This window comes from Falco punctatus, assembly GCF_963210335.1.
Source record: "Falco punctatus genome assembly, chromosome: 2".
In the NCBI taxonomy this organism is placed as follows: Eukaryota; Metazoa; Chordata; class Aves; order Falconiformes; family Falconidae; genus Falco; species Falco punctatus.
The window spans coordinates 56,922,518-56,940,707 of record NC_137581.1 but is presented as its reverse complement, the minus strand read 5'-3'; the positions used below and the strand labels follow the sequence as shown (position 1 = coordinate 56,940,707).

At 36.7% G+C, this 18,190-nt stretch overlaps 1 protein-coding gene across 1 annotated transcript in view; it reads right to left on the bottom strand.

The window, feature by feature from the left end:
• The window catches only part of IPO5 (importin 5), a 44,402-nt gene that overhangs the window by 11,691 nt on the left and 14,521 nt on the right, over positions 1–18,190 (bottom strand). Inside the window, exons 7-21 of the mRNA XM_080375410.1 lie at positions 16,369–16,491; positions 16,161–16,281; positions 12,590–12,677; positions 9,396–9,502; positions 6,902–7,026; positions 6,724–6,813; positions 6,458–6,631; positions 6,011–6,229; positions 4,705–4,788; positions 3,766–3,898; positions 3,546–3,667; positions 2,939–3,035; positions 2,260–2,432; positions 1,725–1,836; positions 1,080–1,135 (exon numbers count right to left, since the gene is read on the bottom strand). Of these exons, the coding sequence (XP_080231536.1) occupies positions 1,080–1,135; positions 1,725–1,836; positions 2,260–2,432; positions 2,939–3,035; positions 3,546–3,667; positions 3,766–3,898; positions 4,705–4,788; positions 6,011–6,229; positions 6,458–6,631; positions 6,724–6,813; positions 6,902–7,026; positions 9,396–9,502; positions 12,590–12,677; positions 16,161–16,281; positions 16,369–16,491 (1,824 nt within the window). The remainder of the gene's footprint in view (positions 1–1,079; positions 1,136–1,724; positions 1,837–2,259; positions 2,433–2,938; positions 3,036–3,545; positions 3,668–3,765; positions 3,899–4,704; positions 4,789–6,010; positions 6,230–6,457; positions 6,632–6,723; positions 6,814–6,901; positions 7,027–9,395; positions 9,503–12,589; positions 12,678–16,160; positions 16,282–16,368; positions 16,492–18,190) is intronic.

Here is an 18,190-nt window from a genome sequence, read left to right as displayed (position 1 = left end):
CATTTTCTCTCATTATCAGCATAGAGTGACACATAAGAAAAAAAGATATCAAACTGCCCAACTCACCATCTACCAGAACGAACTGTAAACATTGCAAATAAGAAAGGGAGAAAAATCAGGAAAGGCTCTTGGCTCAGAACTGAAGTTCTGTTATTTTTTGATCCCAAGCAATATGTAGGTGCCAGAAATCTATCCTTTTGAACGGGCTTAATGTTCGAAAAGGAAAGGGGCTCAAGAACTGCACGGTCATTTAAGGAAGTATTTACATATGGGTGCATGGTCTGTTAAGATATATTCTGGAGTCTGTATAGAAAGTTAAACTCATGTAAACAAGCTTCACAATTCAACTTTACATAGTTCAGGTGTGAAGCCTGAGGCAAAAAAATTCCCTAGTCCTTAAATTTACAGAGTATCCTTTATGCCTCATGTTTTAAACAACAGTGATTTATTGTTCTTTATTACTCTCTCCATAGCAATATTGATTTAATAGAACAGCATCTCTTCCATAGTCATCTCCAAACTAAGAAGTCAGTTCAGTATCTCAGTGGATAAGTAGTCACTTTAGTGTTCTCTCCTAAGCAAACACATTATACGGCAGCTATTCGCCCTGGTGTTCTCTTTTGAAACTATTTTAGGTCTATTCTTTTTGAGACAAGCTCCTGACCTGACACGTCAGAGATCTACGTATCAGAGGTATGTTCAAATTTAAAAGCCACTTAGGTCATAAGGCACAAAGGAAAAGCAAGTCAGCAGGGCAAAGCCTTAGACTATCACGGATACAGCATCTGATGGCACGCTATTTAAAGTCATCTGAGAGTTGTTTGAGAGGATGAAAATGAAGAGCTATATCCTAAACTACTTCTTCCAGTATACTGAACAAGGAAACCTTTTGTATTTTCTAATTCATACATGTAGCGTGATCCGTTTCTTACTGGAAGTTTTCAAGGAATATGGTAACAGAACATTCTTTCAGGAAGAAATAAGATGCACTGTGCTTTAACCGAGTAGCACAGCATATCCGTTTAATTTATTTCCATCCTGGTGTTTTAGGAGTGGAAAAACTCCCCAAACCAACTTACTTCATCTTGTAATGACTCCTCAACTTGTTCATCGTAGTCTTCATCTTGTCTTTTCACTAAATTAAGAAACAGATATTAAACCATTACATTTCCACAAGTGCCTAAGAACTCTGCAAAGGGAAAAAATGATGTAGAAAAACCTAGAAGGTAGGAAACAGTAGCTGAAAAAGCAACAGGGATTTTCTGTCTTTAAGAAGCTTCAAAGAGCTTTCACAGAAAAACGAGTATAGCGAGACAGCTCAGTTTAAGAATGTGTAAAAGCACACAAAATAGAAATAAACACACCAGCTTGTCCACAAGGACAAGAAAAGTGCATAGAAATAAGTAACTACCATTGCTTTAAGAAAACTGCAAAGACTTCATATTAAAAAAACCCACAGAAATGACATCATAGACATGTGCATTGCCTTCAAGTCAATCTGTCCATCAGCTTTTGATTAAACTGCAGTATTTCTGCAAATGATGCCATCTTCATCCTCCCAGAGCTTACAAATATAATTAATGGAATCTGTTGTTTTAAAGCCCAATTACCTTACATAAATATACAAATAAAAGAAATCTGAGCTAAGGGTTCAGAAATTATTAGGAATTCTGCTTTAAAGGATAGCCATTATCACATGTTAACAGGAATTTGTGTTAACTTACCTTGTCTTAATTCTTGATTTTTAAAGTGCTCTTCTAGTTTTCCTTTCAATATTCCTCCAAGTTCTTCAAAGTGTTCATTGTTAAGGCATCCATCTCCCATCACCTCAATGCACTAGTGAAATAAAATGATCAGTTTTTTCCAGCTTTAAGCTACATGAGCAATCTCAGATCTAAGCACACAGAGAACATTAATACATGCTCTGCTTTATGTCATCACTAGCAGAAATAATAGTAATAGAACATTCATATTGTAATCAATGCTCTAATTATAAAAGTAAGGTATTTCAGTGGGGTGCAGTTAAAACGAACAAATCTGATAATTATTTTAGGTTAATACCTTGGTATTTTAGTTCTTGCAAAAAAAGCACACCTAAGTTATTCCAATCAGCTACAACATTTACAGTCGAACCAAAGTTCATGTAGAGGAAGCCTTGCATTTCTTACAGCCATTTAAATGAACATCAGACACGCATCCTTCCTTACTGTAAAAAGCTATGAACAGTAACACCACAAAATTTGAAAGGAAGAAAGTTACCTTTGCAAAAGAATGCATTATTTCTGACAGAACATCTGAATCTGGTTCTGTTCCAATGGCTTTGATGAGCGCATCACACATGAAGTGCCACATCTGCGTGAGGTATTCTGGCCCACGAACTCTAGCACATTCCAGAAGGAGGGGCATCGACTCTGCGGCTGCCACTCGAACGCGTTTCGTTATTAAGGAAATAAAACAACTCAGGCCAACATAAAGTGCTTAGAATTTAAGCACCGACCACCATAATGAAGCTATCAATTTTCTAGCTGTAATTGATTATTTTTTATTACAGTCCAGTGCATTTGATTTCTTAATTAGATACAGATCAAGATCATAGTAAAAGTAAACTGTTTGCTACTTAAAAGTTTTTAGACGCCTGTTTCAGGCCATGACGGAAAAGCTATTCAAGTTCTCCTTCACACTGTTGGCACAAACATCACTTTCTCTACTGTCTGCTTTCAACATTATAGACACGCTTATTTAAAAAGAAACTAGGGGAGAAAGTGGGATACATTGCCTAAAATAGTGTGTAAAACAACGTCCTCAGAAACAATTCCTGCTGTAAAGCAACAGAATATTTTAACACTAACACTTTCAATTCATCTAGGAAAACAGTAAGCAAGACTGATTCTTCCAAAGCAAGCTTCCATTTTCACAGTACAATTTGTTAATAGGATATCATCGTGGAAATAGAACTTCAGCAAGGGAACCATCAGCTTTACAACTTGCTCTGTGTATTCCACAAATCCTTCTTTTAGCTCTTTTGCATAGCAAACCTGAAAAACAAAGCACAGAAGTGCCACCTTTAAGGGAAAATACCATTACTGATACTTTTTGACTGTGTAATGGTGAGAAAGATTGTTAAAAGTTTAAGTTCTTAAAATTTACTTAAAAACCCATGCAATAATCCATTTATGTACCCCCTCCACTGTGGTATTTTACGAAACCCTGACAGCAGCGTCAGTTCTCACTCTTAGTACGTAAGTGTACTTTTCAAACTGAATTCGGAAACATCAGTATTTGCAAAAAGGAACTACTCCAACATCTCCAATTCCTTAGAAGTTTTGCCAACTAAGGAAAATTATCTGTTATTGAAGCTCCAAACTAAAATTATTTTTAATCAAGTAAGCCACACACCACAAACTGTCTGAAATCCAAACTTAACACTATCACTCGAAGAAAACCAGAACTATTTCATTTGATGAAATAAAGAATATTTTCATTACAGATTTTGGCTTCAGACTCAATTGTCCAGCAATACATAGATACTAAAATTGTCATCTTACCAGCATCTGGCATGCAGTTGCTTTTTCTTCAAGGCCTGCAGTTTTAATTCCAAAACTCTGCTGATCTCCTAGGTTTACAAATTCCCAACCATCATCATCACTCATATTCTCCATATCTTGTGCTGTTACACAGAGGGGAAGAAAAATAAAATAAATCTAGAAGTGCTACAAAATCATTTATTTCAGCACTTTTTCAAGCAAAATTTTATCTTCAACCTACTGTCTAAGAGAGCTACTTCAGGTTTAATAGATGCAGTCTTCATTAAAGGCCCCATGACAACTGGAAGGTACTGCTGAAATTCCTTTCCAAGAATTTTACACATTCTGGCCCATGCTGAGATCATGTAAGAAATCTATAAAGAGAATAGTGTCAGAATTTTCATGTCCCACATTTCATTTTAATGCATACTTAAAAGGAAAGCATAAAGGAAGAATATTATACAATAGGACTTTTAAGAAGCATTTGTCAGCAGCGCATAGAACTTATTTCAAAGAGAACTCATCCAATATACAATCCATATAAAAATGCATCTTCAAAAGACTCATCCCAAGTCTTTATTTGTAGCAACACATTGACAGTACCTCTGATCACAGTTGCTATACATGTAAAAATGTGACAGTATAAGATGTGCTTGTAATGCAATCATGGCTATCTTGAAAAGTAACTTTCTTTCTGAAACAAATAATCTCTTGAATTTAAATGATACTACTGAGCCGCATTCCTGAAAATAGCAAACGGAGCAAAAGAGTGCAGTACTGTATTTTCAGAGGAGTGATTGTTTTCAGATGCACAAGTCAAAATAGCTCTCCGCTCATTAGAACAGCTGTCTAACAAGTCTTGTTGAACTATTTATAAGAAGGTGACAGCAAGGGAATAGGTCGTAGAATGCCAAACAAAGTAGGTACTAATAGACAAGAAATGATTACCCACATGCTGAAATTTCTTCAGCAAATGTAAGTCCTGGAAGTATCATTTCCTAAACACACTTGTGTGAAAAATACTAAGGTCATCTTAGGGCAATGAATCTCTGTTTTTGTGAGACATGCTGAACAATTAGTCTGATGGTGTAATTTCATGGGGGGCGGGGCAGAAACATCATCTGTACAAAAACCTTTTTAAATAGTAACCAACAAACTATGCACTATAATTTTAACATACCTGTGGATCATCATCTTCTAGATCACTGAAGTCTGTCTGTGTCTTCAGTAACAGCTGCATTACATCTGATGCATCCTGCATAAACTAGAAACAGGAAAAAACTACATGTTTTTAAAGGCAAATTAAAAGGATTCTTTTCAGAGACTTAAATGGTCACTGAAATTGTTTGGTGTTAAGTCTAACACACTATCAAGACACAAGCTAAAGCTGGAAATAGACTGAAATGCAGATAAAAGTGAAAGCACGGGTTCTTTTTCTGGAAGCATCACCAAGTCATTCTGGTGTTAAGTTTCACTGTACCTCTGTTCATACACTTGAAAGCAGAGGACTATTTAAATAAAACACTACATAAATAAATACTAATACAAAAAATATCTGACAATTTTAACTTCCTTAGATATCCTCCTTACTACTGTGACTACTTTATGGAACTGGGATAAAAGCTGACAGCATGAGCTACTTAACTCATGAGTTCATAACGTTTTAGGTCACACCAGATGCCTCAATGACGTTACACCTACCTCTTTTCACTCCCCATGTTCCCCATAGTCCTCAGAGTAGTTTATTAAACATTAGTTATGTTTAACATCTGTTTAAAATTTGGTTGCATGAGTGGCAAGTTTACTGGTCGTCCTAAGTTGAAGGAAAGGGATGGTAATTTTGGAGGGGGGCTGTTAGTATTTTTGTACCATGTACATCACGTTATTTTACTTTGAAGTGCGACTTTGTTTTCCTCACTCAATAAAATGAAAGTCTGTAAACCGTAACGTGAACTTGCTATCAGAACATCACTTAAGACTCATATAGTCATTCACAGTTGTTTCTTGGTACCTTTACAGAGAGATGTTTTAACTAACTTATCTAAACAAATCTCCTACCAAATACATCAAGCCTCGTGACAAACAAGTAGTTATTACAAGCACATTTAAACTTTCTTCAGGCATCCACATACAAAAGCTATGTTGTTTCCTTTGAACTACATACATTTTACCTGCCATTCTGACACTGCCTAAATTGGATGCTCCAGTATTTCTCTCAAGGCAGAAAAACCCAAACAAAGAAAAAATGATTCCTTTCAACATTGTTCAGTGTGACAAGAATAACTTAAGCTGTAATATTTTCATCAGATTCTATTGTAAATCTAAACAGCAAGATAGCCACCTTAGAAATAAAAACAGGAAGACAAGCACAGAAATCAGCAACAGCTATGTGTTTAACAAGTGAATATATTAATTCAATGTTAACACCGCAATAAACAAAGGCATTTTAAAATACATTTAGACCGTTAGATAAGATCTCAGCTTACCTTTTCTTTACCAACAGCAAGACCAATTAGGCTGATGCATTCAATAGTCTTTCCTCGTAAAAGTCTTAATTCCTTCTGAACTGCATTCTCCACAATATGTTTTAAAGAGGGCATAAATAAATCATAGTAGGGAACAAACTTCTCCTCTGCTGTATCTGCAACTGATGCAATTGAAGTCACAACTTGCTCCAAAACTAGCTTAGTGCCTTTCTGTATCAACTTGGAAAGAAGAAGAAAAAAGTGTTATATTTCTAAAGCACATTATTTTATTTAAAAGCATGCCAAATGTAAAAATCTGTTTTTGTATTTATCCTAATTCTTGCCGATTTAGACCAATATCAGCAGATACGTATCCTGGCTTATTTCAGAGATCTTAGTTCAGCAATACCTATTCTGCATATGTGACAAGGTTACCCTCCATGAAACAGTTTGTTCAGTATATTATACCTCTTGTAATTTTATCACCATAGTGGAATGAAGATGCTTCACTAGATTATCCAAATATGGAATAAGCAGTGACTTGGGACAGTCTTCAGTGAAGTTTATGAGTGCTGCAGCTGCATGGGCTTGAACACGCTGGTTGCCTTGATCCTCCATGGTTTGCAGAAGAGCTGCTATCACCTGAAAAAAGAAATGTTTATTTTCAGAAGAAAAATTTTCTGAAGGTGACATAGTTTTATAATTAATTTTTTTTTTACTATTCTACTACTTGCCTTCTCATGAAATTTCTTTTGAAAACCCGGTGCAAAGTCAGTTGCCATTTGTCCGATAGCATTACAAGCAGCGTATCTCACTCTTGGATGCTGAAAAAGTTATTTCCCTCAAATAGTTAACAAGTCATGACAGCAGAAATGAAAATAATTTTGAAATAACTAAAAGAATTATACTCACAGGATCCTGAAGGAATAGCAAAACAAAATTAACTATCTCATTTAAAATTCCCTCCATCTGTTGGTGGCAACCTTCTCCAATGGCTGAGAGTGCCATCAAGCCAGCATGCCTGTATTTCCAGTCAGCTACAGAAGAGTAAAAATGAAAATAATATGTAATTCATTTTGGAAGCTAAAAAGCACTGCAAAGAGAAATCACCGTTTGGGGGTGGGGGCAGGAGAAGGAAGAGTGACAAATAGGAGAGGGAAAGGAAATTTATGCATCTACTTGATTTGTTAAATACTTTCTACTTTTCCTTATATGAACTTCCAGAGATGCACAAAAATTTAAGTATCCAATCCACGCCAAATCCAGACCTAGAAAAAAGAATTCTTCACTGCTGATACAACTACGTACATAGTACTAATATCTGGGAACTGCATTTTAATTAAATGAGCTAACCAGGGAAACATCAGGACAGTATTTCTTTTTCCCTGTTCCCCCCCTTTTTTTTTTAATGGTACCAAAACAGCCTATACCTTTAGGTCAGGGGCAGAAAAACATCTAGTGAATCAAACAATATCTAAATTTAAAACAACTCCATAACCAGTATTGAACTTTTCAGCAGTCTCCCCAAGACTGTTTAAGAACAGTAACATTCCATTTAGGGATGTAAGGCTTTCCTCGCCAAGTCTTATTAGCCCATTCTCAGGCTAGTGGGTATTCTTGAAATGGATCTTTCATGCTCTTCTCCTTTTTCTGTAGGCAAGGGAAATATATAAGAAACTCCAACTTCTTTTAATTTTTAATTATTTTTTTTCCAAAATCTTTCTCTGTGCTAGAAACCATGGGGATTACAGAAAAGAAACCCAGAAGAACAAACAGGTTTATCAAGCAACCTGTGGGAAAGGCATGTAACAGAACTTCTTTCCCAAAATAATGCAACATTTCATTATTGGTAGGTAATGCATTACGTTCTTGGAATGAAGAACACTGAAGTTCAGAGCACTGGAATCCTGACACTCAAGCTTCTGTCTGATCAGGATGAGATGAAATATTATCTTCACAGAAGGTACAGTGAAGAAGCAGTTTATTTTGCACTGTTTAAGTTCATTGCACGTTCCTAGTTAAGCCTGCACCTCTTATTACTCTCATTGTACTACTATTAGCATGCATTCCAGACTTGAAATTAATGATTCTACAAAATGAAACACAAAAATGTTTGGACCATCTAATACCTAATCAAAACCCAGCAGTTTTAAATTATTATTTCAGTAAATATTTGTGAGAAAAGCAGAAAGCCTAGGAGAAGGGAAAGCTTGATTTCTGAGAGTACTGATGATGTTTTAATCTAAATGTCTTCATCCTTCCTCCTAATTCCCGACCAGCGAGAGCCTCTGAACCAAACATTTTCTATTGCATTTCCCTTTCCCAAAGAGTACTAACAGTTATGGAAAGCTCTGACCCAGCAGAAAGAAAGCATCAGGCATCAACTGCACGACTTCTCCCCTTCGCAGGACTCAGGTCTTCAGCCATCAGCCTTCACACCTTTCTGTGGGTACTACAAAACTAGGCATTTGCTAGCCTTGGAGCTTTTAACACTGGAAGAGTCAAGTTAATCTGCTTCCTTAATAAAACTTACTTTACAAAAAAACACCATTCCAAATAGACTCTGTAAGTGTCCAGACTTTGCAGGTGGTCCTATGTTCCATATCCAATACTGGAACAGCCTTTTTTGGACTGGGTTTTAAATCACAAAGCAGGAAAAGTACCCAGAACTTTTGCATTTTCTTCTACTTCAAGAGCTCAAAGCACAGGTCAAGTGAAAGTACATGCAACACACAATATTTTTTAAAATTATTGCCTGAGCAAGCATTACAGGTATTTTAAGAGGAAAAGCAGCATACAAAGCAACTGATAAGAATATATGGAACCACCTCATGAAACAACTATTAAAACCAGCATACCAAAAGACAGCCAGCCTGCCATACACTTGTATATTTTGGTCCACCAAATTACAGGGGGAATAAAGAACAAATTTTACTCTAAACTGTAATATATTAAAATTTAATTTAAATGCAGCACTTCTGAAGAAGAAAGAGAAAACTGAGCTACAGAACAACAGGTGGCAGTTTAGGCACACTTAAGGTACTGCGAGGCACTGTATACTGAGTTACAGAGAATATTCTAAAGTAAAAAAAAAAGTCTTCCCTTATTTATATGTAATTTAGACTGTGAGTTTAAAAAAAAAGTACTGTTTTGGTTTTGACATGTCTGTTCAGCTGTCCATGTTCCAGAAAAATGTTGTAATGCACTGTACACAAGTTTAATACATCACTGTCTAAGAAAGACACAAACTTCCAAGTTCACAGCATTTACAGTTTTTGCCACTGAAATCAAACATGGAAGTGTATACAAATATATCAAGTAGCTAAACATGAAGATTTAGGAGGCATCAAAGTTCATGGAAAAGACAGAATTGTAAAAAAAAAAAAAACAAACCACCATTACTTACGATTCTGAAGCATTTGCATAATATGTTCTTTAATCATAGGTAAAACAAGTTTTCCTCCAAGGCCACATGCCATCCTGTCCAGTGCACTCTCACCAGCAACTGCATTGCTAAATATCAATTACAGAAATATCAGTGGTTTGATATCTACAATAAAACGAAGAGTCCAACAGGGCACAGAAGGGCCCTTTCCTGCAGTTCTAGTCTTCAAACTTTTGCCCTCTGAATACATGAGCCTCCATAAGTACATAAAGCATACCCAAACCTAAAAGCACAAGCAACAGTCACAACGCAGTTATTTACCCCCACCTCAACGTTTACTATCTGTAGCCCATTGATTAAGTCTAGTACAAAAGAAACTTAGGCCTTACTAGCACTGAAGGTATAGACTGAATTTCACAATAACTACGCATATCTAGAAAGCTGAAATTAAATTTGCAATGAAATAAGCAATAACACTGGCCATCATCTTTTTGTCATGAGAACACAAACCAGTTCAGACTTGCTATGAATCTGGTGAACCAGCAGAGTTCAAGCTCTGGCACATAAGAGACCTTTCTTGCACAGCTGCAGTAGCAGTACTCTAGTAGCATGTTCTCTGCCAATGACTCAGGCAGAAAACATTCAGCCCAGGTGAGGAATTTGCGACTCTCAGCCAGTTCCAGAACTGACAATAGCCAAACACTGTCTGTGTAAAGTGACCTGTTCCACCCGATAGAATTATTCCCTACAGAAAAGAGCAAGGAAGTTTCCAGGACAGAGATAACTACTGTTACAGTCTGGGTATGGCTAGCACTGAAATAACTCAAAGTTATTACGGTCCATCCTGGACACCCATGCTGATGGAAGAGCTGAGTAATGGTTCAGAAAGGGACAAATCTCCCTCTTGAACTTTCAAGTGTCAGTCAGTTATGTCCCCAAGTCTCATTACAAACCATAAACAGTCTAGAAACTCACATGCCATGAACAAAGGCATCTCTACAAAGATATTGACAATATTGTATTTGTTCTTTAGATTAGTCAGGTTCAAATAAAGACACATCACCAGCAGGACAACAGAGCATGGGCACACAGGCTTAGATTGCAGCAAACCTACTAAAGTTAATGGCAACTTTCATCTGAAATTACATTCTTTGAGTTCTTTCCTCCCACCATTAATTCATACATTCAGCTTGAGGAAATAAAGATAGTTTATCTTAGAAAAATGACCACACACTTCTGCAATGTTTGCAAGGCTTTTGCCAGGAAAAGAGGAAGTTGGATTAACCTTTTCCTCCTTTTGAATTTCACTGTTCTCTGAAATTAGAGCAACAAAAACCTGGAAATGCTAAAATATTCCCTGCTGCTTTTGTGTAGGCTGACTCACATCCCCCTAAGTCAGATCCAAACACACCCTAACGTGGCAACAGCCTGATGATCCTTAGCCTGTTTCTTAGATTGCAGAGAAATTCTAGTCTTCTTACAAAGCTACAAAGACTCAAGCACCAGAAGAGGTTAGCATGCACATCAGCTAATCAGCAACTCTCCGCAAAGGTGAACTTCAGTGGTGGGCAACAGAGTAATATGAGTAAACCTGCCAAAATAAAAAAAACTAACACCACACACACAGTCACAAAGAGACTAGCTGATATCCAATGTCTAAGCCTCAAGCTTTCTTGTTACTTTGAGGGCCAAAGGAGCTATGTTTCTCCTTTGGGCTAAGTTGCTGAGCATAACTTGTTTTCTGATCTTTGCTCGCTCTACTTCAAATTGTAATAAAAAAAAGACCTTTTTCACTCAAAAATTCATACACAGCTAATGCATTTAGAAGAACAAAGTTACTCTGCTGACAATAAACAGATATTGGCATGCGTCAAGTGGATGATTCAGAGTACTTACTAAACTGCCTAAAGCAGCCCATCTGAATAAAATTCCACACCCTGAAAGGCTTTATGAGGATCTGAACTTTAATAGACTACTTCCCCTTGAAATTTGTCTGAATGAAGAGATCCAAATACTTGACAAACCTGAAGGCAGTGGTGCCTGACAGTTCTAACTGTATGGCAAAATTTCAAAGCTGAGGAAACAGAACAGGTTAAAAGGATCTGGTCTACCAGGTGAGAGGGGGAAGAAAGGACAGCTTACTTTCAATTCCATAATTAAGGGGAACAAGAAGTATTCCAAATCAAGCAGAGATTAAACAGGTTCTTCCATAAATTCCTGTGCATCAGTTTTGCAAGTGTCTTTACATGTCTGATACCTAGTAGAAGTTGCTATAAATTTCAGTGGTAAATCAACATCTGTCCTGTTGCTTATCTTCCTATGAAGATCTCAAAGTATTCTGTGACAAATTGTTTCAAAACTCTAATTACATCTTAGTCTCAAAGGTGATGCCAGATGTGGCAAAAAGATGTCTAGACATCCATGTCTTTACAGAAGCGTGGCAATAGTTATCTGCCACCTTCTGCTTCATTCTAGCTGTATTTGGACAAGAGCAGATGTAACAGGATGCTGTAGACAAACCACTGTTATTCTAGTGAAAAGTTGGAGCAAGCTACAAAGCATGCAGGAATAAGCAATTTAGAAAGACTGGACATCTTTAGTAGATCTTTCTCACCTAAGACACAAGACAGTGTTAGCCATACCAAAGGATTTAAAATAATAGCAAAATCGTAGTATTTTTGAGCTAGATGCAATCCAGCAAGAAATTCCATTATGTATTCTGATGTCCCTTCTAAGGTAGGCAGTTTTTTTCTTTAACACCACCTTTTCAAGGGCATAGGTACAGGAAAATAGGAAGAGATTGGTTGCAGATGATTAAACAGGTCAGTATCCTTCAGCTTTGGTTCTAGCTAATATCAGGGTAAGCCCTCAATTTAAGGTGTTAGGAAGCACTGACTTTGAACTGGGTAACATGAATGACAGATGAAACAGAAGTTTGCAAAGTTTACAGCAGACATGCATCTTGTAGAAGTAAGCTACAGCAATACACAAATATGGAAAGAATTTACCTACTTGCTAATCAGTTCCTAAATAACCTACATATAAACTGTCTGAGAACACTCAGACATACTGCTCATGACCAAGGGAACAAAACTAGAAGACTTACCTGAGTAAAGAAAAAGTAATGCACTGCAGTCATTTGCATCCTGCACTTAAAATCTGCCTTTAGCCACACAGTCCTGATAATATATTGAAACAACTAGTTTTATAATTACCTGTCAAAATCATCATCTTCAAGCTCATCTGCATTTGCCCAATCTTCATCTTCTTCCAAGTCAACCATCATTGCTAACATCTGAGGAACTGAAAAAAAAAAATTTCAACTCAGGTTGCTTTCTTAAAATAGATTCTTAAATAACAAGCATAAATTTCAAGTTCTTTCCTTTAAAAAAATCATTGAAGAAACATAACTTCTTCCAGTATCAGATAGTCAAGTCTGTCGAACTGCATCAGCCAATAATTCAGAATAAGTTCTCAGAAAAGTATTTTCAGACCATTCAAATTGAGAATGAAAACACAGTTGAGTATTTCTTACCAAAACTAACAGCGTAAAGCAAATTTCTTGTTAAATCATAAAAATTATGGAAAGTAAATTATGGAAAGTAAATTCCTTAAAAAAGTCTAAGTTCCTTGAAAGAGTTCAAAATAGTATTATATGCCTTAAGAAGTCAGACATACTTAATTCTTTTTGCTGAAACTGTCATCATCCTTTGAACATTTACTGATGAAAAAGACTATTCATTATGGAAGACTACTATTCAACCCTTAGTTTTACTAACGTGATAAATTTTGTTAACTATCTGTACAGTGGTCACTTAGCATAAAGCTTTACTTTTACAATAAGATAATGGTTCAGAACTTCAGGATTTTCCCCATTTAATGTAAATTTTTGTTTTGTATCATTAAAACATCTTGCATGTTTTCTACTTCTACATCTGTAGATCGATTCTGTCTGTTTTTCTCAGTATAAGTCTTTACAAAGGCTATTACACAATCTTTATCATAACATTCGACTGTAATGCAATAAACATCACCTACTCTTCTGAGTTGTTCTCACAGGAGGAAGGAGTGCAGCAATTTGTCTATTGTAAGTCTGCCTGTTCCTCTGCACTTCAGAAGCCCAAGGGGTGAAAAGTATACCTTGCACTTTCAGAGCAAAATAAGGTGCTCTTAAGTATTGTTTGTGTTACACCAACCACTCAGAGCAGTTGTTTGAATTCAACATCATGTATGCAAAAAAGCTTCACTTTGCCCTCAAAACAAAAGTTCTCAGTCAAATACGCAACCTTTAAGACCCTTCTTAGGACAGTCCACCACATATGGTGAAGACAGGCATCATAGTTAACTGTCCTTTACAGTACCTATGACAGAAGCAACCCTACGCAAACTGATCTCACCATACATCTGGACAGATGAGAAACTTCTGGTGAGCTGATGACAGAAGAAAATGTTGCTCACTGACAACACTGTGGGTCAAGTATCAAGAAAAGACCAAATTATGGATTGATTTGCTTGATGTAGCCACGTATCTTCAGCCAGAGATTATACCATGGTTGCAAAAACCTTCACAGTGCTTTTATATACATATCAAGATAACTTAATCCACGCTATGAACTCTCTAGCATGATGCCCACATGTCAGAATTCTGTATACTCACTAGTCACTGAAAAGAATTTCCTCAAAAAAAATACAATTACAGCTCAGAAGCTCTTCAGACACAGATACTCATAAGCACACAGGTGAAAATAATGTATCATCGCAGCTCTGAAATATGGAAGTCAACCATCATCTGTCACAAATGCTATGTGGTTCCAAAAACTGATGGCATAGCGTTCATTGCTACTAACAAATAAAGCTGAGAATAAACTGCCATGTAAAGCTGTCTGGCCAACATCATATCTAGAACCTGCAAAAGCCTGTGAACATGTTGTTTCTTATTGACATTTAATATGAATGTGGTTGCCAGTAAATATAGTTTCACAAAGATTTATTTTTTAAATACAGAGCTGTGCATTAAAGTTTCAACATCGTCCCAGAAAGCCCTCAAAATTCAATTATTGCCAATATATAGAGTATTTACAAACAAGTGAAGAATGAGCCCACTAAGCCTGCTTCTTTTCAGAGGCATGCCAGGACTCTCCATTTTCTGGCAACTGAGCAAAACTACAGCCAAAGATAGGCTGCAGCTCTTATTTCTAGGGGGAACGCAATAAAACACTCTACTGTCTTGAACACTGAGCTCAGGGAGGGAAGTCTGAATCCAGATGGAATTTCTGAGCAGGTACTGGTACACAGGACACAGACTTACTTCTAAATCAGCATCATGTTCAGTAAAACCAGCATAAGATGACAGTTTTGCCTAAGACCCAGTTGTAGTTGTGAGGATCAAGCGATGTAGCAACTTTTTAGTGGAATGAAAACAGAAAGCCTTACAAACTAAGGCACAAAACCAAGACAAAAGCAATCCTTTTGGCTACTTTTTTATCATTCTCTGAACATAACCCCTTTCCTAGCTCTGCAGAATAAATGTCTTTCATCTTAGTGATTCATTAATATTAACAGCAATTTTACAATGGGCTGCAAACCAAAGGTATTTCATCCTCATATGGTGCCTTATCTTAATACAGTATCTTAATACAAATATTTCACTCCTGAACAGCAACCAGCAACCCAATATAAAAGTAATACATTCTAAAGAGATATGAGGTACCTCACTATGCTGCCTGACCAGCTAAGAAGCTTGTGATGATTTGGGGACAGCAAGTGTCAAGCATTAATAGTCCCAACGAGCTATAGGATACAGTGAAAATGCAGCATTGTAAAAAATTTCAAATTTAAAAATAAATTCTAAAAGGATCTGTTCTTAAAAAAACTATTCTACAAGTAAACAAAACTTCAACTCCTAGTCAACAGTTGCAACATGTAAGCCAAATAGATCCAGAAGTTTTATAATTATTTTAGTGACATGTATATATGCAAATTTCCCCAGTCCATGCACACAAGTAAAGAAATTTGCCTTTTAACAGATTGTCTTTATGCAAGTTTCAGAAAAAAGTAATGATCTAGGCAAATACAAGTGTGACAGGGAAGGAAAAGAATCCTTCCAAACAGCAGGCTACACTGCTGTGTCACTGCCCTGATCCACTCACAAAAAGGTTTTAAAAGCCAGAGAAATACCAGTGTGTACAGCATTGCTGCTGTGGATGTCCAAAGGCAGTTATTTTTAGTATCTCAAATAATAATGCACGTTTTTAAAAGTGCCTTTCCAAAGAATGTACAATCTGCATGTTAAATAGACTAATTAGACTACCTCTAAGTATTTATATAAGCATCTGATTTTGAATTCACAGCTTTAACTCAACACTGAAGCTCAATATGCATGCTGAATTCCTTCAGTCTTCAGTTGCCAGCACACAGAGTATCTGGCCTACATGTCAAACTTCAAACACAGAACTTCAGAACTAAACGCATCAATTTTTTTTTTTCAGTACAAATTCCCAAAGCCAGCAGAAAAGCATCAAAGTAGCTTTTTCCTTGGGAACACCAAGAATCTACTGTATTTTTATTCAAACTGTTGGTGGCTGCATAAGCACAGATTAATTTATGCAGAGTCATAAAAAGAAGGGTTTTTTTCTCTAAGAAAACTCTATTCAGTGGCACTTAAAGTTATCAGCACCAGCAAACTGTGAGTTTGACATGGTTTTGTCACTGACCACCTGCAAAGTCAGTTTAACACTGTAAAGGGAGACAAACTGTTTCAACAAAGAAAATGAGTAAAGTACTTACTAGCTTGCGCAACAACGTTTGTATGCCTCCTCAGCATAGCAGCAGCAGTTTCTGACAAGGTCACGATTACTTCAAGCGCCAACTGACGCTGCATGTTACTCAGACTGGCATCTGCACACAGCTACAATCCAGAAGATTAGAGCAAACTGTTAGAAAAGAAGTTTTGAGGTGGGAAGAGTGATTTTAAAAAAAAAATTCCTAGCTTTACCTTCAGACTTAGTTGCAATGTAGGTTCTAAATGTGATCGTAAATACTTGGGAACAGAATCTGCAATTTCTACAAGGGATTTCAGAACAGAGTCGTCATTTTGGTAGCAGGAATCATTTACAGCCTATGAAGATATAAGATGAAGATAAGTTAAATAAAAAAAAAATACTATGAATGGGAGCGCTGTTACAGAAGCAATGTGATTAACCGTGTTCTGGTCTCTGAACAGTCTCGTTCAGCTTCAGTGGCTTAGCATTAGTAGCTAAAGTAGTTGAAGCCTTTAGGCTGCAAGAACTGATTTAGAGTAAAATTTTTGTTAAAACTAATGCTGCTAAGAAAGAACTAGCTGAAGCTGGCAAATACAAGTGGCATGAAGAATGACCAAGGAGACAATTCCGTGAGAATGAAGTAACTTCAGAACAAGGCCAGCCCAGCAACAGTGAAAACCAGTAAGAACTCAAAGAGACCACTGACCAGAATTAAGTGATTGGACTTGGGTATCTGGTGATGGGTGGTATAGGTATAATTGAGAGGCATGAACCAGGGTAGGGGTCCCTCTCCAGAGCCACCCAGCTCGAGCTGTAACCTGAGAACTAATAAAAAACTAACTGAAACCCTTAATTCAGACTTCGTATTTTCAGTGGGATCCTAGGGTTGCACCCCACTACAGCGGCCAGCGTGCATAAATCCATAACAACTACAAAGAGATAATATGCAGGGTCCAAAACGACAAGTTAGTTGTGGCTCACAATCTTATCTATACATATATATGCACCATCATTTTTGACCATTATTAATTTAAATCTAACACACTAGGCACTCAGAAAGAATTACAGTCATACACCAGAGGCACCAACATGCAAAACCACTGTTTTCGCAAGTACAACTTCAAACCCCATTGTAAATGAAGAAAAACTCCTCTAAGTAACTGCCCAAAAGAAGGAAAATGAGCCTAACTCCTTTTTTCCCCTGTTACATGGGAACAGCTTCGAATAGCTTACAGTTACAAACACCAGGAAACTCAAGATTAAATGATTTATTTTTTTCCAGACAACTCTGGAGAGCCACCAAATTAAAACAGACCTTTTAGCCTTCAGTCACAGAACACAGGAAAAAGAAATCAAGTTTTTTGCAGTATCTTTCCTAAGCAATAGCTACATTCTGGAAAGTAACTTAAATCTTACTTTTTACTGATAAGGTTGATACTCTAGTATCAAAAGAGCGCACAGTTATTCAATGGTGTTAAAACTCTTCTACAAGTAGGACACAAAAACCCAAACCTCCAAATAAAAAACAGCCTTTAAACACTTTTGGGGTTTTGAAAGGAATTTTCATTAGCAAAGTATCTGATGTCTTCCTAATGCAGAAAAATTTTCTAAAGTGAATAATTGGGGTTTTTTAATACTTAAGAATCCAACACTTTTGATAATGCCACTCAAACAGCCCACACTTTAAACACAGAAAAAAGCATCTTCTAGTATGAGAAATATTTGGGGGTGGGAAGGAATCTATCTTGGTTAAGGCCTCTTGGACTAACAGTTACCAATCGTCCTCCAATTCTGGCAAAGGATAATGTAATATTTACTGGAAAATTCTGTAAAACTCTGTATTTTATACCCATTGCAAATTTGACAGTTTTTAAAGGATGACTAGGTTTCTGAAGAAAGGAGTTCAAAGCGCACAGTGAGCCCTAAAAGGCAGAGACACTCTTCTGTGTCTCTTTCGAACACCGTCAACGACAGCAGTCAGTTAAGTTCCAGCTGCTTTTACCTCCACTGCAAGATACATCTCTTGGATACAAGTTTCAACTATTAGTTCCGAAA